The 27796-nt window shown below is 40.3% G+C and overlaps 1 protein-coding gene and 1 long non-coding RNA gene across 3 annotated transcripts; one reads left to right on the top strand and one right to left on the bottom strand.

Annotated features, from left to right (window-relative positions):
- Positions 1 to 866: 866 nt before the first annotated feature.
- On the bottom strand, positions 867 to 3918 carry LOC108351495 (uncharacterized). Of its 2 annotated transcripts, XR_005487119.2 has the most exons (5): positions 2500 to 3918; positions 2215 to 2341; positions 1832 to 1960; positions 1432 to 1525; positions 867 to 1043 (listed from the first exon to the last, which is right to left on the bottom strand). It is a non-coding gene; the product is annotated as an uncharacterized LOC108351495 (long non-coding RNA). The 2 variants fall into 2 exon arrangements; XR_001838932.3 differs by having other exon boundaries at positions 1832 to 2341; positions 2500 to 3914.
- Has2 (hyaluronan synthase 2) lies at positions 1792 to 27796 on the top strand. The gene is made up of 4 exons (NM_013153.2): positions 1792 to 2298; positions 12190 to 12816; positions 23494 to 23595; positions 24859 to 27796. Exons 2-4 carry the CDS (start codon positions 12190 to 12192, stop codon positions 25786 to 25788), a joined length of 1659 nt encoding a protein of 552 aa, NP_037285.1. The 5' UTR covers positions 1792 to 2298; the 3' UTR covers positions 25789 to 27796.

Below are 27796 nucleotides of genomic sequence, written 5' to 3'. Positions count from 1 at the left end.
TTTACATTATAAGTCAAGGCTAGAAGTTGAGTAATACTTTAAAATAGTAATTTATTGCTTCCCAGAACCTGAAAAGTCAGGAAGCTCAGGTCTGATTAAGTGAGCTGAAGTTGTGATCTGAAATCCAAGGCAATCTTTGCAACAGTTGATTGAATCTCTCAGGTGGAGTTCAAAGACTGAAGTCAAGAGAGTTGTGGGGGAAATGAGGAAGCCAGTGTCCCCAGAGTGGCGTGAAGTCAGTCACCAAAGTGATGCCTCTCAGAGGTGAAGTGGCTGAGTGTTTGGGTATGTTGGGGGAGGGGAGGGGGGGGTACTGGCTTTGCGGATCCGGCTCTGGGGTGGGGGTGGGGGGATGGGTCGGCTGACACTAGTAGTTGCAGTCAAACTCTGCAACCCTATTCCCGTCCCTCAACTCCACACCTGCCCGATGTGTTGCAAGCTTCACTCGAGGTTTATTCTACTTTTCTGTTTTTGTCTGACTTTTAACTATATTCCAAATTTATACTCGGACCTTATCCTGAACACATAACCCAGACATCAAGATGCGGCAGAACTCAAACGAAGTCCACATCAAGAGCACGTAGAGAAATAAAAGAAAGGAGAGGAGGGGGGTGGGGAAGAACAGAAAAGGAAGTAAAAGGCAAGTTAAGATTTTTACCAGATTTCAATTTTAGCCTTACTGCGTAAATCCGCTTTCATTTTTTCCTAAACAGCGCCACCTAGCGTCCATAGTGCTTCATGGACTTTTTTCCTTTTTACCTTTTGCTTTGGGTGGGGGCAGGGGCGGGGACTGCAAGGATCAAAGAAAAAGGGCGCGGATGCCCTTAGGTTGAGAAAAATAACCGAGAAAACAAACTGTCCAGTCATGGCGTCATTGAAATTTTTAAAAAGTATTTTGAAAACATTAACTAAAAGACTTTCAAGAAGCAAAAGTAATTTCAGATGTCTTAAGAGGCGACTGCTTCCGTACACATTTTCTCAGGTTTATCGTTATCATCATTAGTTTAAACCTCCTTTCGAAAATCTTTTGCATGTTTTCAGGTCTGGGAATCATAAGAAAAAAATAAATGTTAAAATTCTTCCTCATTTCAGGACTCAGCCCACCCACAGCGAAAACTGCAAGGGAGAGACGTTGACATTTGCCATTTGCTTAGAAAGTTTGGAGTTGGCAGGAAGAAAGGGTTAACAAATGGCAGACTAGTCGCTCTTTTTTAAGCGTCTTAGGCGGTTTGGGGTTGCTCCAGGTAGCGCGGGCGGAAACACACACACACACACACACACACACACACACACACACACACACACACACACAGCCGGTATCCCGCTCGGGGCAGTGATTTAGCCTAAGAAAACCGTTTGGCCTTAAAACAAATCACTTATTTGTAACGGGGAGTTTATCAAGCAGAGGGAATCCTTGTCACACAGACAGACCTCAGCAATATTTACAGAGCAGGGCTTCCCACTTCTTGGCCACTGCCTGTGGAGAGGTATCAGGCGATGGTCAGCATCTGTGCGCTGCGTTTCTCTGCACACGTTAACAATCAAGTTAATTGAATTCATTGGAGTTTAGAAGCGGCCTCTAGCTCTGAGAGGGCTTTGAATGGCCAATTTCTCTCTCTCCCCCCACTCCTCCCCGCCTCCCATCCCGCCCAGTCCCTCCCCTCCGGGTTCCCCAGTCTACACCTCCCTCCTCCCCTCCCCTCACCCCCACTCCCTCCTCCGTCCTTTTAAAACACCCACCGGCTCACTAGTTAAGACCCCCTTAAGTTGGAGGAGGCAGAAAGGCAACAACAGCGAAGAAGGAGAAGTCAAGGCGTCTGGAAAGAATTACCCAGTCCTGGCTCTGAGCAGCCCATTGAACCGGGGACTTGAACCAGCCAAAGACCTCCATTCCGCTCTTGCTAGGCTCTGCTGAGTCTTCACCGGACTTTTAGGTTGATGTGGAAAAAGGAGACTTTGCCTTGTCGGAGGGAAGGGGATTGGAGCAAATAGCAAAACAGGGGAAAATTTAATTTATTTTTAAAGCACATTTAACAAAAAAATTTAGAAGACTTAAATGCAACGGAAATAATAAAAGAGCATATTAATGCATTTTCTTCTCAAAGAGGGGAGAACCAAACATTTAAGGCTCCCCCCATTTTTTTTTTAAATGTTGTTTTTAAATTTCTTATTTTTTTTGGCCGGTCGTCTCAAATTCATCTGATTTCTTATTACCTCAATTTTGGAAACTTCCTTCCACGACCCTCCGGGACCACACAGACAGGCGGAGGACGAGTCTATGAGCAGGAGCTGAACAAGGTACGTTATACAGGCGCTTTGGGGTGAACTTTGAATGCCTTAGCTAGATCGGGGGTAGAGAAGAAATTATCAACAGAACTTAAAAAATAATACCTAATTTCTATAGAAACATTTGAGGTCTGAAGTCAACCCCCCCCCCCGCCCCCCAACAGACTGCACATTAGGGAATACTGCCAATCACTATCAAGTCTTGTAGCATACCCTGGGTTTTTATCTTCGGTGGAATCCGCTGCCTCTCTGGGCGCACAGGTAACTGGCGTGGCCAAGGAAAGCTGATGGTCCCGAGGTGTACTTTTCCACTGGGCATCTTCCCGAGCGTCAAAGGGACTCCGGAGTTAGAAAACAATGATTTCCACTGTGTAAGGAAAGTTCATCCCACAACTGTCCTTACCTTCCTAACCCCCCCTAACCCCCCTACCCCCAAACCCCCCAGTATGTGGGCAGGAACACCCTGACACAGTTCTGTGCAGGGGGTGGGGTGGGGTCACAAATAAAAAAAAAAAGCTCAATTTGGACTTGTACTGAAAGGGTTAAACGATCCTGGCTTCCAGCTACATTAAGCTGGAAGAGACCGTAAGGAAGGAAAAGTCCTGAGCCACCTCTTCGCGCTACCATCCTGGTTCAGCCACTCCCCCCTTTTCCAAGGCCTCCAACTCGTTTGCAGTTTCCAAACTCCATTTAAGTGTCAGGCAGTGAGCATCCGGGCACAGCCATCCTGCGAAAGCCTTTCTGGGGCAAGGGGTCCCTCACGCAGGCTGTGGCATTCGCCACTCGGGGAGAGAGGAGAGCGCGCATCCCTCCTTGTGCCGGACGCCCAGCTAAGCAGCCCGTAGCCAGGGCGTGCGCGGGGACAGCGCTGCGCTCCCGCAGCTGCAACCAGTCTTGAGCCAAATCCGACGTGGCACGGAGCACGCTGGCGCTTCTTTCCTCCGATGCAGCTGGAGATGCTGTTGGGGGGGGGGCGGGGTGGGCGACGATTTGAGGACTCTGTCTCTAGCCCCTTGCCCAATGTGGGGTCGAGGGGCCCTGGGAGCCTGGGAAGAGGTGGGAGGAGAGCCAAAGACCGGATAATCAACACCTTGGGCTGAATTCGTCACGGAGGTTCCCGCCCAGAGTGAGCCAGGGCTTAGAAACCGGCCCCGGTGAACCAGAGGGCGGGGCTGAAAGGAAGGTCTGTGTAAGGGTGAGAACTTCGTGGCGACAGAGACGGCTTCCTCTAGCCTAAGAAAGGCAGCCCAGGGGAAACAGCTCTGAAAGGACCATTAAGATTTGGAAGAAGGACTGGAAGCATAGGCGGTGTCCGAGGACGGAGACTTCTAAGACCCAGGTCTCATTATACAGTCGTAGGTGCCTGTTTCCACCAGCGTCATTCTGGACATCCCCCTAAACTCTGGGACACACTATCCTGACTAGGGTACCCGTGCTACTAGGAAGCCAGCTGCAGCAACCCGGTCCTGGCTTGGGACTTGTAGAAGCCCAGGAGGCCCCGCCCCACCCCAGCTCACTTCATTACCTCCTGGGACCCTTTACTGCCAAATGAGACTCTGTAGCAGCTGCATAGAAACACTACACTCCTTCAACCCACGTGGCTGGGCTGGGATTGCATTTGATGTCACACCCTGGGAGGGGTGTGTGATGGAATAGATTTGGAGGTTCTGATTGGCCAGGAAGCTCCCCCTCCTCCCTCCAGTCAGAGTCCAGAGTTTACATACCCACTCAAGGTCTGCTTAGTCTAAAGCAAACAGTAGATGGGCTTCCTTGAAGTGGGGAGACTAGCTTTCCAGCACACTGTAGAGTTCAAGGCTTAGCCTGGGATTTCCCAGTGAAGAGAGGCATAAGGCAGTATACTTTTGGAGGTGTTAAATCTAGGTGTGATGAGTTTTAAATAGGTTCTTTTAAGAATAAATTTTTGAATGGTCAATACATATTTGATCTGAGAATAGAAGGCTTTTTCCATGCATTTCCATGGAATGAGCTAAAACAAATATTCATGCCCAGGAACCTATTTATAGAGGATGACTGTTTATATTTTGCAAAGATAATTGGGTTGAAAACTTTAAATCTTTGCTCTTTGTCCTCCAGCCTATGCAAGATGACTCATTCATAAACTCAATGTTTACATTTTCCTAGATAAGATTAGTAATTCAAATCAGATCGTGTGTTTTGAATACTAACAATCCTCTCCCACAGGTGTTACTAGTATATAGAAAGGTTCTTTTACATTTTTCATTGAAAATTAAGAGACATGTTATGAGTTGTGTGTTCGCAATTCTAGACAAACCTCAGTCCTGTGTGGAGGTTCTGAACTAAAGCTTGTGTCTGGAATACCATCTTCCCTATTCTTGTTCCCATAAACATTACCAGAGGTAGATGACTTGAGGCATGCATTGTAAATGTACCGATTAGATACAGTCTACCTAGTTTGCTTCTTAAAAGATAGAACTGTCTAAAGCTTAACCCAAACTTTACCAAGTAAAGTCATCAGCATATAAAGTCCAAATATGTAACTGATTAGCGATAAGCATCACATTTGAATATCACTCCAGAAAGTCAATATGATATACAGTCAGCTGCTGTCCAGGAAAACAGGACTTGCCTAAGAGACAGTTACTAGAGAGTAAATTAGGTTGCTTTTCTCCTTGTTGACTCTACAGGATGTCTCGTCCCAACACTGAGTTTCAGAATTACCATTGGTGCTATCTGTACCAACAAAGATTTTTTTTTTGGCACTGTGGGTGAAGTCTGTATCTTGAATTCCAAAGTGGAGATCTCCTTCAGGAATTTTTATTACAAATATAATTTTAAATCTGAGAATGGATTAGGAGTTGCAGATTATTAACTTCCTGAATATTCCATGATAGGCAGTCCACAGATTAATGCAAATGAGGGACTAGCACATAAGCTCTGTGTCTTGTTTGAGGTCTTTTCTGCCATGCCTACTTAGTCTGTGTTCTTCTAGAAGCTTGGGGGACAGGGACAGATCTCCTGGAGCTGGTGCATTAGCTGAATAGGGGCTAGAGCTTCCTATATAGAAGCTTCCTATATAGAAGACCCATTGCCATGAGTTACCACAACTTATTTTAATCATTTTCTCCATCACAGAAACCTGTATAGAATGACTATGGACTTGCTACACAAATAGCTTTACATTATTTCACAGAGTCTGGCCGTTTGTGTTGCACTTTATTGTGTAACATTTTAACCTAAAGAGTAGGTTTCTAAGCCCAAGTCAAAAGAAGATTCCATGTCAACTCTGATTTCCTCTTCCACTATTAACACTGTGCAGGATGGTGAAGGTCAGGAGCCACTAGCAGTTAAGGCTGACGTTGTAGAAGCCCCTGATTAAAAAGGATGTCGCAACTGAGAGACATTTGAAACCTAAAGTTCCATTTGAGTGACAGGGGTATTAAAAGGCTTTGTGTTCTGATCTCGCCTAGTTGGCTCGAGGTAGGGAAACCTAGGTGAGGCTACAAACGGCAAGGCAACTTCAAAGAAGAGCAAACATGGGTCACATTTGAGAAGAGCATTGGTATGCTCCACTATGAAGACTTGCTCTCCTATGATCTTCACCTTCTAAACCAGATTTCTAGTTCTAAAACCTCACAGAAGGAAACCACATCATGCCCATCACGGGGAAGGAGGACTTCAACTCTGTAACTCAGTGAGTGCTAGCCCAGGTTTTGTTGCACATTAAAATCTTGCGTTACTCTGGTTGCAGCTTGTATCAGGGAATGCTGTTGTAATCAGCAACGTGACAGTTGCTTTTATGTGTCCTCAGGTCAATTTATCTACAGCAATAATTGGCAACCACTACATTTTCACTTTTCACTCACTATCCGCACTTTGTTCACGACCAGCTGGCAGAAAGTTACCCCGTGTGGAGATCTTTTATTGTAAAAGTGACCATCATCATTGCTGCTGTCACGTGCCTGCATCAACACTCCCAGTTCTAAAGATCGTGCATAGAATATGAGGCCTATAGGATTAAAAGCGAAGCACTTATAAAACATTTAAATTAATTTATGGTAAAGAAAGTTCATGTCTCAGTACTGGCTTTACATATTGATAGAGTTTGGAACAATGCTCTCGTTAAAGAAATATCCTTTAAGTGAATCCTGTCATCTCTGTGCCCTGATGTGATTACATATTGGTCACAACTTAGAGTCTTTAATGGATTTGAAGTTGTAATGAGGAGGAAAGGAAGTACAAGTTTAACTTACAAATTATTATTCCTTATTTGCATTAAAATATTGCTTTATATCAACAATGACCACAAGAAAGATTTTTAAGTATATACCATATTTCAAGTAAAAATGCATTTCAAGAAAAGAAAGTTATAAAGATTTCATTAATAGTTATGTCTTTTTCAGTATGTGAATGGGATTCTCCTTTTTGTCAATCTCATTATCTTTTTCTTTTCTGAGACTCCATATGATAGCTCTATTCTATAGTTTCAGAAACTGAAGGTAGCCTATCTTATTATGCACCTTGTTCAAGGTTACACAGTGATTAAAAGGAGGAATTTGGATTCACTCTCAACTCACTGTCTTCCTAAGGCCACATTCTCTGGAATGAACGATAAAGCTGTTTTTGAACATAAGTACATCTGATTTCAAAACTTTTACTAAACTGGCCAAGGCCTCATAATCTCTCCAGTTGAAGAGTCAGCATACACGCACACATTACAGCCACAAGTCATTAGAGCCAAATTGCAAAGCTGTGTGAAGATTGGTGAACAGAGTGGGGCCTCAGGGGATAGCCTTTCAGGGCATAAAAGATGATCCTCTTATCCCTTGTACCCCAAACATGACCCCGTACTCATAAAGTTGCTCAGACTGCAACTTATAATTGCTCTCAGGAATCATGCATATCTTTTGTCTTTATTATCTTTATTGCCCCAAAGTCTTCTAGAGAAAGTCTGGGACTCCTCATAGTCATTAAACTGTAAATACTGGGAAGGTACCATCTGATCTAATTTCAGTTGCTTTTCCAGATGCACATGCAACAAATCTGAGTGAACGTCAGCTCCCCAGATCAAATGTAGATGAGTGCTATGTGAAACCTATGAGAACTCTGTTCTCAACAGGGTCCTAAGACAAGGAGCACAGCTGATAGCCTCTTCTTATTCAATAGCTTCCTGTCTTTATGACACAAAAGGTCAAGGGTGAGGAAAAGGCTCTGTCTGATGCTTATTGACCCGGGGCCTCACGTGTGGGAGATGGGTGACCAGTATAGTCCTCTCCACAGGTGGCAGCTCTTGGAACAGTAGTGTCTTTCTCACAGGAAGGCGGGATTTCTGCTGCTGCCATTAAAGTTGTGCTTGCATAGATGGGCCAGAAGCTTATTCGGAAGCAACACTATTTTCCATGTCTTCAGGCTACGTGCATATGGGAAAGTACAGAAGCCTGGGGGGTTTTGAGTATTGCCTGGCAGTATATCCAGCTCCATATTCACTGTCTACACACCATACCTGCAAGAACACACCTTAAAGCTCTTCCCTTCTTTCTTCATGATATTCAGTTTTGGTTTGTTTGTTTTAGCTAGAAACGAGACTTGTGTCTAATTTCTCATAATGATTCAATTTCACAGAAAATGCTCTCTGAATATTTGGACATTGTGTGGGTCCTACTCCTGGTTCATGACGTTGGGCCGGTCACTTCCATGCTCAACGTGTCTCTTTCTTTGTCATATACATGTATTGTAGTATACGATTAATAATATGCTTGCCGCCTATAGACATTAAGATGAAAAATATTATACCTTAAAATGGAACAAAAGCCTTTCTCTACCCCTTGAGGTGAATAAATGATAAACAAATGTTAGCAGCCACTACAAATGGGATGGCGATGATGAGGAGGATTTTAATGAACTATCATTCACTCCGTGGATATTTATGGCACATTAATTGTAAGTCAGGCAATATTTTATGTCATGGCATACACTAGTAAAAACAACAGGTAGATAAGAACATGGATGGACAGATGGACAGGGGTTGATAAACTGTGAGATTATACTGTGTTTGAGTAACCCCTTCTCTTACATTTTGATTTAACCTAGATTTCTGGGGAGAACGGAACTTACTAAGTAATTGCTATCAAATCCAAGTCCAGTTGCTAGGTAAAAGTCAATGAGCTAAAAATGTGATCTTGCCACTCCCCAAATTCAAGTTTTACATTTTTAATATTTACAGAATGTAAATTTCTAAGTCATCTTAGGATCTAGGACTGAAACAGTCCTTTTTCTCTAACTGAACAGAGAAGCTGCATAGACACATTGTTCTTTTAGTGGGAAAGTAGGTTTGTGTAACAGAGTGTTTGAATTAAGGATTGTCTCAGGAAGTTTTACACATATGGTGCCCACATCCATAAAATTGGCCAGAGCAATTAAAACACACACACACACACACACACACACACACACACACACACTCACACACACACACACACACTCAAGTCCTGTGTGTCACTCCCTGAGATCGACGCATCTGCTTGGCGAAACAGAACTTCACAAAGTTCTTTTTTGCCCTTTGGCCTGTACTGAGATGCTCTGCGTGCCTCACCAGGCAGTGCTGAGCTGTAGCAAGAATATAAAGGTTCAATTCTAACCACATTTCTGCAGTTTGTTAGCAACTTTCCCAGGCTTCAAAAGGACATTCTGTAGACGCCTATGATGTAAGAGGGCGTTCCCACCTCAGCTGAGGCCAGCAGATGCTATGTGAACACTCTCTATATCCATGTGTGCTGATAAAAGGCAGGGAAAATGTGAATAATGGAAGACTGGCAGGCCGTTCTTTCCCTAGTGATGGTGATTTTGAGCACAAGCTAAGCACACACTTAAGCTTCTCCCTGGCAAATGCTTTGGTCCCCTTGAAATTTTTCACTCTTGTGAGAATGACTCATGTGCTGGAAATGATGACCTCCAAGTCTGGTGCTTACAGCACCTTTAGGCATTGGTTAATGTGCCCTCTGGGAGTGTTCAGCATCCTGTCAGCTGTGTTAACTAACAAGGGATGGCGTCCTTGCTCACCTCTCACTGAATACTCCTAAGCTCTCCCTTTCCCAGCAGACTGAACTTTGCTTTTGTGCTAAGGTTGCTGTTATCAGCTCTCCATAGCTCACACTGTGCTGTCCTGTACATATACTCAGAGTGTAACTCACATCAGTAGTTTGTCCAGGGTGCTTTTTTTTAGCTTCCTGGCCAACGATTCCTTTAAAGTGGGTTGTGACTCTGGGTTCTAGAAACACTGGCCACACTGTTTCACTTTGCTCCTCAGCGCAGCATTGTTTTGAAGAGTCTGAAGAGCCTGATCATAGGCATGTACCAGAAGAAAACGATGTCTACAAGATAGAAAGCTAGCCAGCAGAGGGCTCTGACCTACTCTCTGTTACCTTGTTTGTACTAAGGTTAATGAGATCCATCTATCCATCATCTATCTATCTATCTATCTATCTATCTATCTATCTATCTATCTATCTATCTATCTATCTATCTACCTACCTACCTACCTACCTATCTATCTATCTATCTATCTATCTATCTATCTATCTATCTATCTATCAATCAAAAATTAAGTCAGTTTTTGCCAAACTAGTCCATGCAGCTGCCTTGATTGGTGAGTGACATCATTCCATATTTAATGCATTTACCAATCTCTCTTTCCACCTTGGGGTAATACATTTGCCTAGAACTTTCCTGAAATATATTCAAACCAGGGGAAGATGAAGATTGGAGGGAGACTATCTTCTCTTTTAAATTTTTCTCTCTTGTACTAGAAAAGGCATGCCTTAATTTTCCACAGCCCCTAATGTTGTAGCTCCACCATATTGTCTGGAGACAAAGAGTGGTAACATTACTCGTGGAAAGACCCACAGAAATCTCGGAGCAGTGGAACACATACCTACTTGAGTATAATTAGATGCAATACAATCAGAAAATGTCCACACAGTAGTTAACGGCCAAGATGATACCATATTCCTATAGAATATTCATTTTTAGAGTTTGATAAGGACTAGGAAACTATAAGTAGCATATAAAAGAAGAGATTTTTATAGAGATAATTTTTTTGTGTCAAATTTCTTATTTAAAGCAAAATCATTCAGTTTTGTAAATTATTATGTATTAATGATATGCAAATATGACCAACTCCCAAAGTGGTTGTGAAAACCTGAGGAAAGGAGCATTTATACCATTTATAACAGGTTATAAACATGCATTTATAGCACTTATGCATCTTACAGTAGGTAGTGCATTTCTACAAGTGGGGGTGTTAAAATGAAAAAGATTTGTGAAGCAAAATTCCAATGCTCAGAATCAGACATGTTTGGGGTAATAAAAAAAATAAAAAGCCTCTCTAGTCCTTAAATTACTTAAAACAGATATACACAGATTCTTGGGTTGAACTGTCCAGATGAATTGGTAAATTCCAAACCAGTAATAAACCTTGACTCCAAATAAATAAATGGACTGGTCAGAAGTGGGCAGCACTGGGGGCACATGACCCTGGAGGTTGTCATCTGGTTTTTACACGCATGCACAATCAGGTGCATATGTACTTGCACACATAGTCACAGACACACACACACACACACACACACACACACACACACACACACCACACCAACTTTATTTAGGATAAATGCTGAATTTAGGGGTGAATTGGGAGCTAAAACAGGCTTAAGGCTTACCTGCTAGATGTTTTTATTTAGTTTGAACTTCAGCCATTGGAATCCAGGGGCTGTTATTTCTTACCCAATGATCCCATTACACTCATGATATGCCTTTTGTTCTATGATGCTGTTACTTTCCTGATCTTCACGACTGTATCAACTAACAGGGGTGAGTGGAAATAACAGACATCTGAACACTGGAACTTTGAAAGATCTTTACACAGGACATCTAGGGATAATGAATCTTAAGGGCAAAGGGGAATTTGTAAAATGTAAACATTGTCATTGAGCATGTCTTAAAAAAAAAACAAACAGACACACAAACAAAAACCTTGAGATCCATAGATGTGAGATGATCCACACAAGGTCATAGCACTAGCTGATAAGCTAGTCCCAGAACTCAGTTTTTCTAATCTCTAACCTCATCCAGATGCGTAGAGAAGATGTCAGCCTAAGGGACATGCGTTCGAAATAAAATGAAGTCATCATTGGGAAATTCAGCAGAGTCTCCTGTGGATTTGTTACTCATCTGTAATTAGGGGCTGAAGAAAGCATTGAGCAGGCAAAAGGATTGCTTTGCATTTAGACAATTTTAGTATGATGCCTAACTGTGGTTATAGACAGAGAGAGCTGACATAAACAAATGACCCAAGACTCTGAAAACAATGTAAGAAGGTATGTGTTCAGTGCATTGCAACAAATCCTGGCACTACCCACTCATTTGAGGCTTGAAATAGACCTGTGCCTTGTGTTATCAGCGCATCCTGATTTATAGATGTGCCAAGGTGTCAGCATAATGAGTTAAGGTGAGAAACTAAGTCTTACAATTCCTGAATGCTGCCTGGGGGAGGGGCACACCAAGTCATACTCCTAGAGGGGGAGCTATTGACATTGGGGGCTGCTGGGGAATTGTCTTCATCAGTGATTCATTCCCTGATGGTATGAATACATGACGGTAGGTACCATTGGCAACAGTAAGTGGACAAAGTGGATTAAAAAAAAAAGACATAGGACCAGTTGGAAAGGAGGAAGTAGACTGTTAGAATTCATCAAGCATATTGAATACTGGTATGAAATTATCAAACAGCGAATATTAAAATGAATAAAACTAAATGGGTGACTCCAGAATACCCTTTCTAGAGTTCTTCCTGCCACCCATAATATCTGTATGTGACATGCAAAGAATCAGAGTGGTTAACCACGCATATCTCTGATTACATTTCAGATGCATTGTGAGAGGTTTCTATGTGTCCTGAGAATAATCGGAACCACACTGTTTGGAGTGTCTCTCCTCCTCGGAATCACAGCTGCTTATATTGTTGGCTACCAGTTTATCCAAACAGATAATTACTATTTCTCCTTTGGGCTGTATGGTGCCTTTTTAGCCTCACACCTCATCATCCAAAGCCTCTTTGCCTTTTTGGAACACCGGAAAATGAAAAAGTCCCTTGAAACCCCCATTAAATTGAACAAAACTGTAGCTCTCTGCATTGCTGCGTATCAAGAAGACCCTGACTACTTACGGAAATGTTTGCAATCTGTGAAAAGGCTGACCTACCCTGGGATCAAAGTCGTGATGGTCATAGATGGAAATTCAGATGACGACCTTTACATGATGGACATCTTCAGTGAAGTCATGGGCAGGGACAAATCAGTCACTTACATCTGGAAGAACAACTTCCATGAAAGGGGACCTGGTGAGACAGAAGAGTCCCATAAAGAAAGTTCGCAACATGTAACCCAATTGGTCTTGTCTAACAAGAGTATTTGCATCATGCAAAAATGGGGTGGAAAGAGAGAAGTCATGTACACCGCCTTCAGAGCACTGGGCAGAAGCGTGGATTATGTACAGGTAGGTCTGAAAATGCCTGCCAGGGCAAACATACATTGGAATAAAGCAGCTTTTGTATCTCTCCAGTCCTATGCTATAGCCCATCCTTGTCCCTTCTGAACACAGTGCTCCTTTCAGACCATTGGAAAACAGCAGGACTGTTAAAAGCACATTTTGAAAGACAGGGGAAAAAAAAACCCAACCTTGTAAAGCTGTTAAGAGCATCTATGAAAGTGCTTCCTTGTGTATGCAATTGGTTAGAAATCTGGATTATTTGGACAGCATACCCCTCCTTTCATTCTCTCCCTTTTCCTTAGTTCTTCTCTGCCCCTCTAGGTACTGCCAAGGAAAATCCAACATCCTTTTCCACACTGTTTACACACACACACACACACACACACACACACACACACGAACAACAGCAGCAGCGCAGTAGTGGCAGCTCTGTAAGAAAACAGTGTCTTGCCTGAGTGGAAAGTTCTTCAGAAAAGCTGCAGACTGAAGGGAAGGCTAGACAGTGATCGGTGGATAAATGAGGTAAAAGCAGAGTGGTGAGAAATGACTTTGATTGTAAAAAGAGTGAGACTTTTAAAACCGAGAGAGAGAAAAGAAAATGAAAAGGAGGAGTGAGGCCATCATAGAGGGAGCAAAACCAAAGTAATGTTTATTTCACTCCCCAAACAGCATTACCTCACTGCAACTTGACCTTTGAAAGAGTTTGGGATGATGTGTGCTTGCTGGAAAATTAGGAAGGCTCTGTCTCTTCTTAACTCCCTTCTAGCTTTCTGTAAGGCTCCTCTTCCCTTGGTTCCCACTAAGTATGGGGCAATTTTGATTGTTTGCAGCTTCTTCAGTTAGATTTTGATCATGATGAGATCAGGAAGAGAGAAGTACATCTGGCACAAGCAAGTTGCCCTGGCCCTTTTTTCATCCTCATAGAAGTGAAGCCCTGTTTTCAGAAGTGGGATTCTATTGTTCAGGGGTCTTCATTGACACCTATCCTGCTCCCAGGATCAGTAATAAGAATGAGCTGGCATTGGGTAATGATTTTAGAGTCATTGCCTGAGGATCTATCTAATAATGGTGATAACTAGCTATTGACTGGGAAAGTCATTCACCTTGAGCCTCAGTTTACAAAATAGAATACACCAATCTTAAAAGTGCTTAACAATAATTATAGCAAACAACACATCCCTACAGTTTAGGAAAAGTTACAATGTTATTTTATGCATAACTAAAGATTTTACTATAAATATGTTGTTTATTATAGTACATTCTAATTTATGCTAAAATATATAGTGTGTACCATCTGTTACCATGGGGTTAATTTCAGTTAGTGTTTTCAGCATGGAAGATAGTTTACTGGTTTCTGTTTGCATATTAATATCACGTCCATGGAGCCTACATAAGTGTTCTCTTGTTTGTCTCCTAATTTCTCAGTGGTAGACCTTTTGGTATTAAGTTTCAGTTATTTCTGGATATTTGATGTTTGTTTACATGCTCTAACTTTGGAAGCTAAATCAGAGGATGATAGAACTTTTCCCAAGGGAGATATGACAGATAACTTAGAATACGAACAATCAACTTTCGTGCCTTAAGTGAGAAAACATCTGTTTTGATATTTTGCCTTTAATACTACTTACATTCCTCAATTTCAGTGAAGACATCATTGTGTGTGCTAGATCTTTTTTTCCTTCTTCTTAACCTACTCTTCCCACCCACTCCCCCTTTCCCCATCATTCTTGTTTTGAATTTTGTTTCCTTGACGACTTTGTACTGTGCCCGTCCAGGAAAAAGTAATACAAAATATGAAAGGATATAGTTGCCTCTCTGCTACAGTCTTCCTCCAGGTTGAACCTTCTAGAAGACCAGCCCCGGTAGCTGCTGGTATCTAGGCTCTGAGGCCTTCGGAGACTCTTATCCAGTGGCAAGCACTCAAACAATATTAAAAATCATTTAGTATCCTGAAGCTGGCATTTCTTCCTATGTTGTCCCTCATCAAATCTCCTGTAAGGTAACCATGCTTGACTATAAAATGGCAGTAAGGTTCAAACTAAACACAGAATACTCTAATTTTCTCTTTTGACTGATCCAAAGTTTTGGAAATTGTAAAGTAGAGGGCAACTTGGCTCAAAAAGCAGAGAGGTGTGAAGATGGTGGTGACAAAGTTCTGCTGGTGAATGAACCTGGGGGTAAATGTTTTAAGGAGAGAAAGAAGCAATGCCCCATGGGAAAAGATGCTGGTGGCAGAGAGCTAAGGAAGACTGTGACCATCTGCGTACTTGTGAGAATACTGACTCACCATGGAGAGGTGTGGTCAAGACGTTTGGTTTCTAGTCACAGCTGGTCTTCAGTGCTCTTCAGTACTCTGTGCACTTGAGTTTGGATTTCTGGATTATTGTTCTCATGACCTATTATTTCATATCTTCACCATGCTCCCAGTTCCCTGTCCAAACTCCTCCCTGCCTAACTCCTAACAGATGATCTCACCTCCTACGAAGGAGAAACCCAACAATATTGTTTCTGAATGTTCTTAAAGCCATCCTTACCCTCTGTTGTGTATCCTGTTTCAATAGCACTCCACCTGACTGACTTTCTGCATCAATGCTGTCCTTTCTAGCTAATCTCCAGAGACCCCACAACTTTCCCTGGTTCTGCTCAGGAATAAAGCTTTAGTAATTGTGGACTGTACCTTTGTCTGTCTTCTCAGTTGACTACTGTCCCCAACTTGTAGCCTTTCAAACTTTCAGCATTGTTCCAGATTACTGAGGAAGTTCTCAGACAAGGGAAAGGCTATATAGTAGCAGCCTTCCCTGTGGTAATGGTAGTGTTCTCACAGATAGAGAGAACAGAAAAACAGAACAAAAAAATGAGAAAATGCAGTGAGAGGAACATAAACTTTACTGGTAGAGAAGGGTGAAAGAGGAAAGGGAAGGATTTTAGACATTTGAATGGATGCATTTTGTAATGACACCATTTTTCAAGAAGGGAGATATTCTAACCTAACTGCCTATGCTTCTCTAAAGCGGAAGAGTCCTTTTTATATCTTCAAAAGCATACTCATTTTGGTTATTTTATTTATCAAAGGAACACACATTATAGGGGCTGGGGATTTAGCACAGTGGTAGAGCGCTTACCTAGGAAGCGCAAGGCCCTGGGTTCGGTCCCCAGCTCTGAAAAAAAAGAACAAAAAAAAAAAAAAAGGAACACACATTATGATAGTCTATTTTATGTACTTAAAAATCAGAATGAACTAAATTAAATTATCTGTACAAAATACGTGATCAAGAATGGATCGATGATTTTTATTATATACTCATGATTTTTTTCCTGAGTTTTCAGAAGTTTAAGATTAATTTTAACATGACATTATTAGAAGGTAAGATATATTTTGATATCCACATTATACAACTGTTGATTTATGTCTCTTATCTTTTAGCATGCATAATATAGCAGAGTAGTCAGCAGTTTGTGATACAAAGAGAAAAAGCCACCATCCCCTGATGTGTGTGTTAGGGATTTCCCAAGTAGAAACAATCTTACAAATATGAACATTTTCTGAAATGAGAATTACGAGTGGCAATTTTACCATTATTTTATCATAGCAGTATCATAGGCATCCATATTTCTTTGAGTGGGAAAAAAATAAAGCCACATAATTCCTAAATGCACCCTAAGGCATCATACTCATAGAACATACACACACACACACACACACACACACACACACACACACACACACACTTATACATGTATTTGTGTGAGTGTGAATGCATACATACCATGGAGTACTAGTGGTGGCACTCTAGTGTCACTGCTTGTGGTTTGATGCTGTAGATATCCTGCTAGCTGGCCCATAACCTTCTGGGGATAGTCTAGTCTCCACCTCACATCTTGTCATAGAGACACTGGGGTTAGAGATGCCTATGTAACCATACCCAGTCTTATTTGGGCTCTAAAGACTCTGAAATCTTCCACTTGTTGGAGCATTCTTTACCCACTGAGATATTTTGAAAGTTTCATTTGGTTTTATATTCTATATTTTCAAATTCTTCTATTCATTAAAACTTACTTCTCACCTCCAAATCAATATTCATAGTATTTTTGGGGAGTCATGTTCATATAAACAATGATAAAAACTATGAGTGAGCCAATGTACATGTTCTAACTGGGGTCAAACAAGGTTATTGTTTACTTTGCTGATTTAATAATTGCTCTTATAGTCATTTAGACTACAGCACCTACATTATTGTGTGCTCTTTGTTGATAGTTTAGTTTTCAAACTGACCTCATGTATAGTGTTTTTTGAAATTTAAAATATGAGACAGCTATTATATGCTTCATGGAGTTTGGTTTTCTCCAGGCATGTGTTACTGGCCATGATTCAGTGTTAATATTCAAAATATTCATTAAATTAAGAGACATTTGAACTGAAGCACAAATACAAATAGATTATATATTGATTAGGCATATTCATCTATAAAGTTCTCAAAAAACACTAATAAAAATGTAAAAAAAATAATGCTTGGAAATGTAATCAAAGGCTTAGGCAAGCTTAACCATGGATTCATGCTAGAAATATTTTGATATCTAGTATTCCTGTCTTCATGTAAAATTAGAGAATACTAATATCATAAACAATAATAACTGCTATGTGTGACATTTGCCTACTTTCAATTCTGTGTAGCAAACCTAACCTGGGAAACAGAAATATCCCCTATGCCAGTGATGAGAATATAATATTTGGAGACATAAGGTTGAGAACATCTTTGCATGGAAAGAGATACAGCGCTATTGTTAGTTTCCGTGAACTTGGCACCTGCTGGATCCATTTTTATTGGTTAATTAATTAATTAGTTAATTATTTTTGTTGTTGTTTTCAGCTCAAGCCTAAACTTAGTATGATTCTAGCTCCTCCCATCTTTTGATACTTTTTAACAAAACACTGACGTTCTACTTGAATGAAGTAGACAGTGAATGAAATAGTCACATGAAAGTGTTCTCCTTATGTATCTTAGGTCTCATCTTCACTTTCTTCCTTGAGGCAAAAGATAATTAATTAGGTTTAAGTATTATAAGCTATGCACATGTTAAAGTATCACATGGTACCCATAGAAATGCACATTTTTTTTTGTTCTTCAGAATTTTGTCAATTTATTCTTGCCCTGCCCTCCTTACCCATCGCCAAATAAAACGCTTGCACACAGCTAGTGCATTTCAGGATGCATGGAAGTTGGGGCAGAGATAAGTGAATCCCTGAACCTCACTGGACAGCCACTCTGGCCTAATCCTTGAGTTAAGGGTCTGTGAAAGACCCTGTCTCAAAAAATCGAGGTAGAGGGCTATGAAGAAAGACAGTTATTGACCTTAGGCCTCCACATCCAAGGACACAAACATGCATCCCACACACATGTACACAAGTGAATTAACAAATACATAACACACACACACACACACACACACACACACACACACACACACCCCTCAACACACCAATAAAACTCAAAATGAAGGGATTAAGAGCTGGGCTTGGTGGCACACATCTGTAATTCCAGCGCTAGGAAGACTGAACAGAAGGATCCTAAATTTGAGGCCAGCCTGACTTGGAGAATGAGCTCTTGTTTTGAAACAAACAAACCAAAATAAAAATAAACAACAACAACAACAACAACAACAACAACAACAACAAAACCATGAAAGGCCTGGGGGGAAAGCTCAGTATAGGTCCCTTATATTAGAAGTGTGTTCATAGACTCAACTTGAAGAAAAGAGATGATCAAAATATGGAAGGATTAATTTGTACTCCAAACAAGTAGTGAATTAATTGTGGTCAAAAATCAAACAAAAGCAAGACGTGCTTACATTTTGTACTTCTTTCCACTAAATAACAAATCCATGTAAATTTTTTTTCACTGATGATTTTAGATCACTTGTGTGATCTAAATTTGTCATATGTTAGTAAGGCTCTGAAGTCCCTCCATTTCAGGGTGGGTCATAGTTGAGCTATGCTAACTTTAACAAGAGCTCTTTCTTTGAACTAGAGACAGGAATTTATGTCTTTGGTTTTTGGTTTTTTGTTTTTTTGTTTTGTTATGCTTCTTCATGTCTGCCATTCCTATTTCTTAAGTATTTAATAGGAACTACCCATTACTAAAGACTTTATAAATATTATCTTATCAAGAAACCATTATGGAAAACTTCTGATAAGGATAATAACAATCTATATGTTTGTCTTGAGGGACAAGAGCCTAGAGACTTGAGCTTAGGGGCTCAAGTTAAGAATCTAATCCAAGTATAAGGAACTGGCAGCTTGTCAGGTTGTGGATTGGAAACTTTTATTTATTTTTATTCTTAACTCTTGCATGGTGTGTGTTGCTTTAATTGTCTCTTTTCTGTCTCTCTTTTTCTCCGTCTCTGTCTATTCTTCTCTGTCTCTGTCTCCATCTGTCTGTCTGTGTCTCTGTGTCTATCTGTCTGTCTGTCTGTCTGTCTGTCTGTCTGTCTCGCTCTCTCTCTTTCTCTGTCTCTGTCTCTCCCTCTCTCTCTCTCTGCTTTTTGTCTAGAGACTAAACCCAGGGCTTTGTGTTTTCTAGGCAAGTGCTCTGTCACTAAGTTCACCCCCTTTATTTCTTTCCTTTCTATGGTAAGTTCACTCTGGAGTATCATTAGCATAGTTTAGGGAGAGTGTTCCCATCTTCTGGTTCCTCATCGGTAACTAATGGTGAGGGCTTTTGTTGTTTCTGTTTATTTATTCATTCTTTTACTTCTTATCCTTTCCCCTTTTCATTTAGAGACATTGACTGGGCTAGGGGAGCAGAATTTCCATTTACTTCATCATTAAGTTGTAGCGGGGACCAAAACCAAATCCCACGCACTCTAAAAATAGTCTCACTCTTTCAAGGTTAAGATAGAGGGTCAAGATCAAGGCAGAGTTGAACAAGAAAAGGATCAATTCAGTGCTACCATAAGGGGGTCTTGATTTCTTTTTAATTTGTTTCTTCATGGTAGTCAACCACAGCAGTTTCAGATTTCCTCTTTCCATGTTGACTTTACACTGCTCTTTGAGGCAGACGTGAAATATGGAGGGATCCACTAGTGAAACTGAAAGGAAATACCATTTTCAAAAGTGCAAGTGAAACATACAGACTGCTTTTGAACTTGAATCTTAGACTATGAAAGGCATTTGGTGGAAAAGCACTCTTAAAGCAAGCAGGCTTCACTGTAGAAATCTATACACTAGCTAACATTCTCTGCTTTGTGCACTCCCACTCTTTGTACCTTATAGAGAGGAAGGGAACCTCTGAAAAGCCTGCATGATTAAAACTGGGATGTAAAATATTTAATCTCAGCACCACTGCTACTTTTTGGTGAAAGCAGGGTCTTTTTCTGAAACCAATCCCGTTGATCCCAAAGTTGACAAACTTTGCTTGTAAAACATTAGGGAGTCAATATTATGTTTTGCCACCATTTGGCTTTGTTGTGGTGTGAACATGGCTGAAGATTACAAGTATGTGAACAAGCATGACCAACACCATGGGCAATGAAATTTGGACTTTCATATAATGTACACGTATCATAAAAAAATCTCTTTTATTTCTTTTCAGATTCGAACACATAAATCCATTCTTGACCCCTAGGCAATTAGAACCAAATAGGTGGCACGATGATCATTATCTAAACCCCTTATTTTACCAATCCCTCTTAATACCTAGTCCTATAGAGAAGGTACTGTTAAAATGTTGGCAAAAAACCCTGGGAGTAATGAACAGATTCTGCTGGTTTTCCTGAAGTTAAACCAAGGTAGCTGATTCTTCCTAATAGTAGATTCGACTTAACTTTATTTATTTATATTTATCTTGTTTAGAGATTATTATTATTATTCATGTCCATTATCTGCTACTGTGAAATCTTATAATTAATCATTATGTGCTTTAGCAAATCACAATCATACCCTGTGTGGAAAAAGACTTTTGATCTGTGCCCCATTTCCTGTGGGCAAATCACATCCTATAGCTTTATTTGATGTGAGGTTCAGCTTCTCACCAACTGGTGTATGTCTGCCCTGGGATCTAACGCTAAGCTAGGCAGCCAACGTTCATTTCTCCTTATTAACTGGTGAGGAGAAAACTAGAAACAATATCCTCTTAGATAATTTTAAGGAGGAGAGTTGTCTATTTCACATCTTATTAAGTAAATGTTCTTGTGCCCTGAGCACAAATGCTTTTTCCAAATGGCAAAGACAGTTTCTAGTTGGCATTGAGTCTCTAAACAGAATCCAGAAACTGAAATTCTTTTAAAGCTCTTAAATCCTATGATAACAAACCCCTTCCCTGGAGGTTTCTGAGAACTTATGTTCCTGATATAGCTAAGCTCATGGAAAAGCCTCTCTCAGAGAACTTCTGGGTTTCTTTTGCAAGGTGGGAGGTGGGCGATTTAAATATGTCGAACCTTAGAGGTTTGGTTCAAGTTTAGTCATTTCAAAGTGGCTTGCTTACACTCTGAAGCAGGTGGGGCTATTTGAACATTAATTCTGGATTGCCCCTTTCCTGTTGGTTTAAGCTTATTTTAGCTTTCTGGTTTTACTGTTCCTGACTTAAGTCAATAGAGGTACATGTGGCCTTAATGTTGGATGCTGGTTAAAGGTGTCTGAACTATGTGCCTTCCCCTCTCTCTCCCCATAGCCCAGGCCTCCTACCCAGCATGCAGGTTTGTGCAAACTTTGATAAACAAGTCATAGGAGAGGCTAGGCCAGGTTTTCATGACTTTATGTAGCATACTTGGGCTTGGAATGCTTGAACCTCAAATGGAGTATTAGCGAATAACATCTGCCTATTACATCCTACTCAAAATAAATAAATGGCTCTATTGATCCTACATGTAAATTTTAAAAAATCCACAAAAAACCCAGCCACAATAAGAACAATATAACTTTTTATTTAAAAAGGAGTATTTCTACTTAGCAAAACAGAAAAAGTAAAATCCACAATTTAAGCACAAATTCACCATAATGATTTAAACCTAAGTGATAAAATTACTTTTTAAATTTGCATGTCTGTACATTATTTAAACTTACAAATGCCAATATTGCATTTAAATAACTGTCCAGCAATCTTCATTAGCAAGAAATCTTTTCAGACAAACAGCCGTTAATAACGTTGAAAGAGATGTGTTTTTAAGATGTTCTGACTCGGGGTTGGGGATTTAGCTCAGTGGTAGAGTGCTTGCCTAGCAAGCGCAAGGCCCTGGGTTCGGTCCCCAGCTCCGAAAAAAAAAAAAAAAAAAGAAAGGGAAAAAAAAAGATGTTCTGACTCCTTAGCTAACAAAGTATGTGATTAATCCTACATGCAATAAATGTCTTTAACTCTTGAGAGCCCATGGTTCTATAATATATTTACTTTTTTCAAGTTATTATTTTTAAAAGAAGTTTGGAGACTTGTCAAAATTGCTCCTTTTGCTTATTATGTTGTTGTGTTGGTTGATAATGGTAATATTCTCTGAAAATGCACTTAAGGTGATTTTTGTTCTTAGATGAACATCATAAACAATGCATACATACATTTAAAAAAACTACAAAGCCACTAGATGATAATCTTCTGGGGCCCCTAGCAAGCATGTTGCCCATCTTGGACCAAAATATCATCATGTTGAATATGACTGTAAACAGGATAAATGTTGACTAGGAGGATGAGGATATGAGGATAGCCAGAATCTCGATGGTAGGAAACAATATGATGGGGCAGTGGGCAACAGTTAGTATGCACCAATCTTCTTATTTAGTGTCCAGTGTGGGTGTGTATTAGCTCATTTTCTCATTGCTGTCATCAAATACCTGATAAGAAGCACCTTAAGGGAGGGAAAATTTTTTTCCCCTGAGAATTTGAAAGAATAGAAGCCCATCATGACTGGGAAGTCATGGCTGAAGGCAGCTCGATCAAGGAAGCTTTCTCTAGCTACTGGCTCACCTCTTTAAGGATAGTAAGCAGAGAGGACAGAGACCAAGGATAAATTTACAAAATCTGTCTTTCAGGATTTTATGCTTTTAAAGATTCCACAAAATTCCAAACTAGTCTACTAGCTAGAGATCAAATCATGGAGGACGTTTCACACTCAAACAGTGTCAGGCTGTTCAATAGCCCATCACATAACAACTCTGGTCAAATTATATTTGCTGGGCTTCAGTGAATTTCATAGAAAATGAGTATTTTGTCCCAATAATACATATTGTGGTGCTCTTATCAGGGGCAGGGTCTATTTCTATTACAAAATACCCAAGACTGGATGATGTATAATGAAGCTCATTTGACTCATTTCTGGAGACTGAGAAGCTCAAGGCACTCTGATGGAGTCTTTCACATACAACATGATGAAGAAGCAGAAAGCCAATCCTAGAGTGTGTGAAAGGACAACTGAGATCTTACCCAAGACAGGCAGCTATGTTGCCAAAATAGGAAATATTCCTGGCAAATTGGGACTGGCTGAGGATCCACACTCAACCATCATTTGAGCTGGCCTACCTAGTAGTGTACTGAGATTAATGGAAGAACTGTGTTGGCAATGGTATACAGAATCTTCTGTGACATTTGTGACATTTTCTGACAGTCTTGTGAGGATAAGGCCAAGGGTATAGAGCATAATCTCAATTGTGGCTGAGGAACAATATGATTCTCTTTAAGTCATCTCCTGATTTCTCTCTTGTAGGTGTGTGACTCAGACACCATGCTTGACCCTGCCTCGTCTGTGGAGATGGTGAAGGTCTTAGAAGAAGACCCGATGGTTGGAGGTGTTGGGGGAGATGTTCAGGTACATTTGGCTTCATTATTTTTGTATGGATAGTTTTCAGAACACTCTTGTATTGATTCATTAAGTGCTTGTTGCTCCAATGTCCCATGGTCTTGTTCCTGGCCCCATTTGTGAATGTGAATCAGATACATTGTAATCCTTTTTTTTTCTTATCTAACTTGAAATAACTCAGAACAGATATGCTTAGCCCTGGCATATAACACATATTTATAGTGACTGAAAAGTTACGTATCACAGAAATGTGTAGATGAGCAATGATGTCTACCAGGCACCCTCAGGTCACAGCTTGGCCACCAGGTGGTTGTTTAAAAATGCAGTATGAAGGTCTGGAGATGATGGTTGAATTGTAAGAGCATTTGTTACTTTTGCAGAGACATTGGGGTCCAGCACTCATACAATGGCTCACATCCATATATAACTTGAGTTCCAAGAACTCTGTTGCCATTTCCTGCTCTCTATGGGCACTGCACGCATATAATGTACATCTATGCAGGCAAGAAAAGCACTCATACACACAAAATTTAAATAAAGTGAACCAAGAAAAAAGAGAAAAAGGAATAGCAATTCAAATTTTACAACATTAAGAAAAGACAAAGGCACAATTATTAAGTGGCCCATGATCTTTTAGTAGCAGAGAAACACTTACTAATGACAAGATGCCGAAGCTTTTCAGACAGAAAGGTGAGTGTGTGAAAATATGCAATGGTTAAAGCAGAGTGCCTCCAGTGTATGGGATCTGACTTCATTTGATTTTAATACCAGATGAGACACACAAAGAAATGATCCTTGGTCTTGTTGTATGACCCAGGTGTGCATGCTATTGATAAAGACAATAATGAGATAAGCAAAGAAATAGATTGGTGACTATGTAGTGGCATACAAAATTTAGATAAAGAAGAGGAAAACTAAGAGAGAATTTAGAGAATTCTCTAGGTTCTAATTTACAACAGTGCTTCTGGGAAAATTTAGGGATTGATGATTGATGCTTAAAACTATAACTAGACATTACAGCCTAGCAGCATGGATGAGCCTAGATAATATCACGAGAAGAAGATGAAAATAAAGAAGAAAAAGTCCACTAACATACAGACCCAACAAACCACAAAACCCTAGAAAACAAGGTAAAGGAATGACAGAAAGGAAGGAAGACAAAATGGAGTCAGATAAGAACAGATTTCATGCCAGGCTGTGATCTCAGGATATTTTGGGACCTCTTGGCATTATTAAATCTAACTTTTATTTATCTACTTTTTCTACTTGCAGATTTTAAACAAGTATGATTCTTGGATCTCCTTCCTCAGCAGTGTGAGATACTGGATGGCTTTTAATATAGAAAGGGCCTGCCAGTCTTATTTTGGCTGTGTCCAGTGCATAAGCGGTCCTCTGGGAATGTACAGAAACTCCTTGTTGCATGAGTTTGTGGAAGACTGGTACAATCAGGAATTCATGGGTAACCAATGCAGTTTCGGTGATGATAGGCACCTTACCAACAGGGTACTGAGTCTGGGCTATGCAACTAAATACACGGCTCGGTCCAAGTGCCTTACTGAAACACCCATAGAATATCTGAGATGGCTGAACCAGCAGACCCGTTGGAGCAAGTCCTACTTCCGAGAGTGGCTATACAATGCCATGTGGTTTCACAAGCATCACTTGTGGATGACCTACGAAGCTGTTATCACTGGATTCTTTCCTTTCTTTCTCATTGCCACAGTCATCCAGCTCTTCTACAGGGGTAAAATCTGGAACATCCTCCTCTTCCTGTTAACTGTCCAGCTAGTGGGTCTCATCAAGTCGTCTTTCGCCAGCTGCCTTAGAGGAAATATCGTCATGGTCTTCATGTCTCTCTACTCAGTGTTGTACATGTCAAGTCTACTTCCTGCCAAGATGTTTGCAATTGCAACCATAAACAAAGCTGGGTGGGGCACATCTGGAAGGAAAACCATTGTCGTTAATTTCATAGGACTTATTCCAGTGTCCGTGTGGTTTACAATCCTTCTAGGTGGTGTGATTTTCACCATTTATAAGGAATCTAAAAAGCCATTTTCCGAATCCAAACAGACTGTTCTCATTGTGGGAACCTTGATCTATGCGTGCTACTGGGTCGTGCTTTTGACTCTGTATGTGGTTCTCATCAATAAGTGTGGCAGGCGGAAGAAGGGACAACAGTACGACATGGTGCTTGATGTATGATCTCACGATGATGTTTTCCGTCACACCTGGAGACACACATACAACACACATACACACACATACACCTTAGCTCCTCAAGGGGCTGTACAGTATTGTGGCATTGCACCCTGCCACCACAGGAGACATATCACTGCTGCTGGGACTTGAACAAAGACATATGATGGGTTGAGTTTTAATTCTGCCAAAGCAAATTGATACATCAGTGAGAAGAAAGTGAGAGTGAACCCGACAGTTTTAGGACAGCGGGATGACGTCTTTGTTTATGCACTTTTCCCTTACTGTGCATCCGCTTGACAGTGTTTGTTCTATATACCTCACTTGCCATGCTTTATGTGGGTGATTATGGAAGAAAAGGATTCTGAAAACTCAAGGGAACACTCTTTCAACCTACACAACCTAACTTATGGACCGTTTTGATAGCTGATTCTTTTCTTTCTATTTTTGTTCTTAAGGAAAATTAATTGTTTGTCTTTACCAAATGAAATGCCAAAGGAAAATCGAAAAGCCACTGGCTATGCTGTGTTTTGATATAATTGTACTGTGTTTTTAAATTTTGTACCTAATTTTTAAAAACAAAATTTCACACCATAGTATATATTTTACTTCTGGCAAAATACACTTGTTCTTTTATATACATATATATATAATAAAATAGGTTCTAAAAAAAAAATCCGTACTATAAGAAATTAACCTGCCCAAAATGTGAAACGTGGTTGACTGATGTTCGTGAAAGAATAAAATGTTTCTCTTTTTTCTCTACATTTTATAATTGAATAGTTATTTCTGTGAAAAAAATGTAAACTTTCAATAATCTAACATTTTATTTCTTTTAGAAAGGGCCAAGATACCGGTCAACTTTTAGGTAAAAATACATACTCACGTGTGTACAAGAGCCAATCATTAAAGTTGAGGCCGAAAGGGTGGAAAAGTGCAATTTTTGAAAACATTTTTTTTTTCAAAAGGGAATGCTAGTCTTCGGTAAAACAAAAAACAAAAAACAAAAAACACTGGGCTCCTTGTACTGGATCAATGTGATCATCGGTAGAGATGGTGGCAGTATTTGCGTAGGCCTAAAAAAATGAAAACCTGGTGAGACTTTATCTTTGTGATTGGGACAGATACAATACAATCCATCAAAAGTTTTATTCTGTGGTCTGAATGTGGCAGACCTTAGCATGTACACCTTAAGTGTGTTTCCCCCGTTTAGTGTCTGAATTTGCAAATTCACCCTGCCTGGTAGTGATGTTTCCAGGGGTGAACTCTAACTGATATACAACACAATTCAGAACTGGCACATTTATGGTCCCAGTGTCATCTTTAATTCTCAGGAAGGGTATTTTTTCTCAATTACACAGGCAATCTCTTCATCTCTTCCATACTTGGCCTTCCTAAAACTCTCCACAAGTAGAAATGACGTCACCATGTAATTAGTATTACTAGGAACTGGTAAATACAAGAAGTGACTGCACCAGTTCCGCTAAACTTGGCTAATTCAGTTAGGATGGGGCCTCAGTTGTTGAATTTGACTTCTCACATGATTTGTCTTGCCTTGTGTGCAGTCCCATTAGACATGCGCTCAGATCCCAAGAATAGCTGCACAGAAGCCTTGTGGTGAAGCAGACACAGTGTCAATCTTCTGCTGCCTCACTGCAGACTTCCGTAACACACATGAATGTAGCAAGACACTAAATGTGGAAAAGCTGCACATTCTACCTTGTGAGTACAAAGTGGTTCCTCCAAGTTCTGAAAAACTGCAACTCTCCCTGTGTGGAGATCTAGTGAGCAACAAACACACCCTGAAAATAAATGAAACTAAAACTTGAGTTTGCCTTTTTAACTATTTATGTTCTAAGTTAAGCTTTGATAACGTTCAAATGTCAAATTTTCTCATTCTTATAAGAAGTTGAATTAATTGCCTTGTATTTATTTTAGCAATTATTCAATGTATTTCCATTATAGGATGTATAGTATAATTGATTTTTTTTGTAAATAAAATATTTTTGATAAG

The sequence above is a fragment of the Rattus norvegicus genome, chromosome 7 (genome assembly GCF_036323735.1).
Source record: "Rattus norvegicus strain BN/NHsdMcwi chromosome 7, GRCr8, whole genome shotgun sequence".
NCBI lineage: Eukaryota > Metazoa > Chordata > Mammalia > Rodentia > Muridae > Rattus > Rattus norvegicus.
The sequence above is the reverse complement of the archived record's forward strand: the minus strand, read 5'-3'. Positions and strand labels throughout refer to the sequence as shown.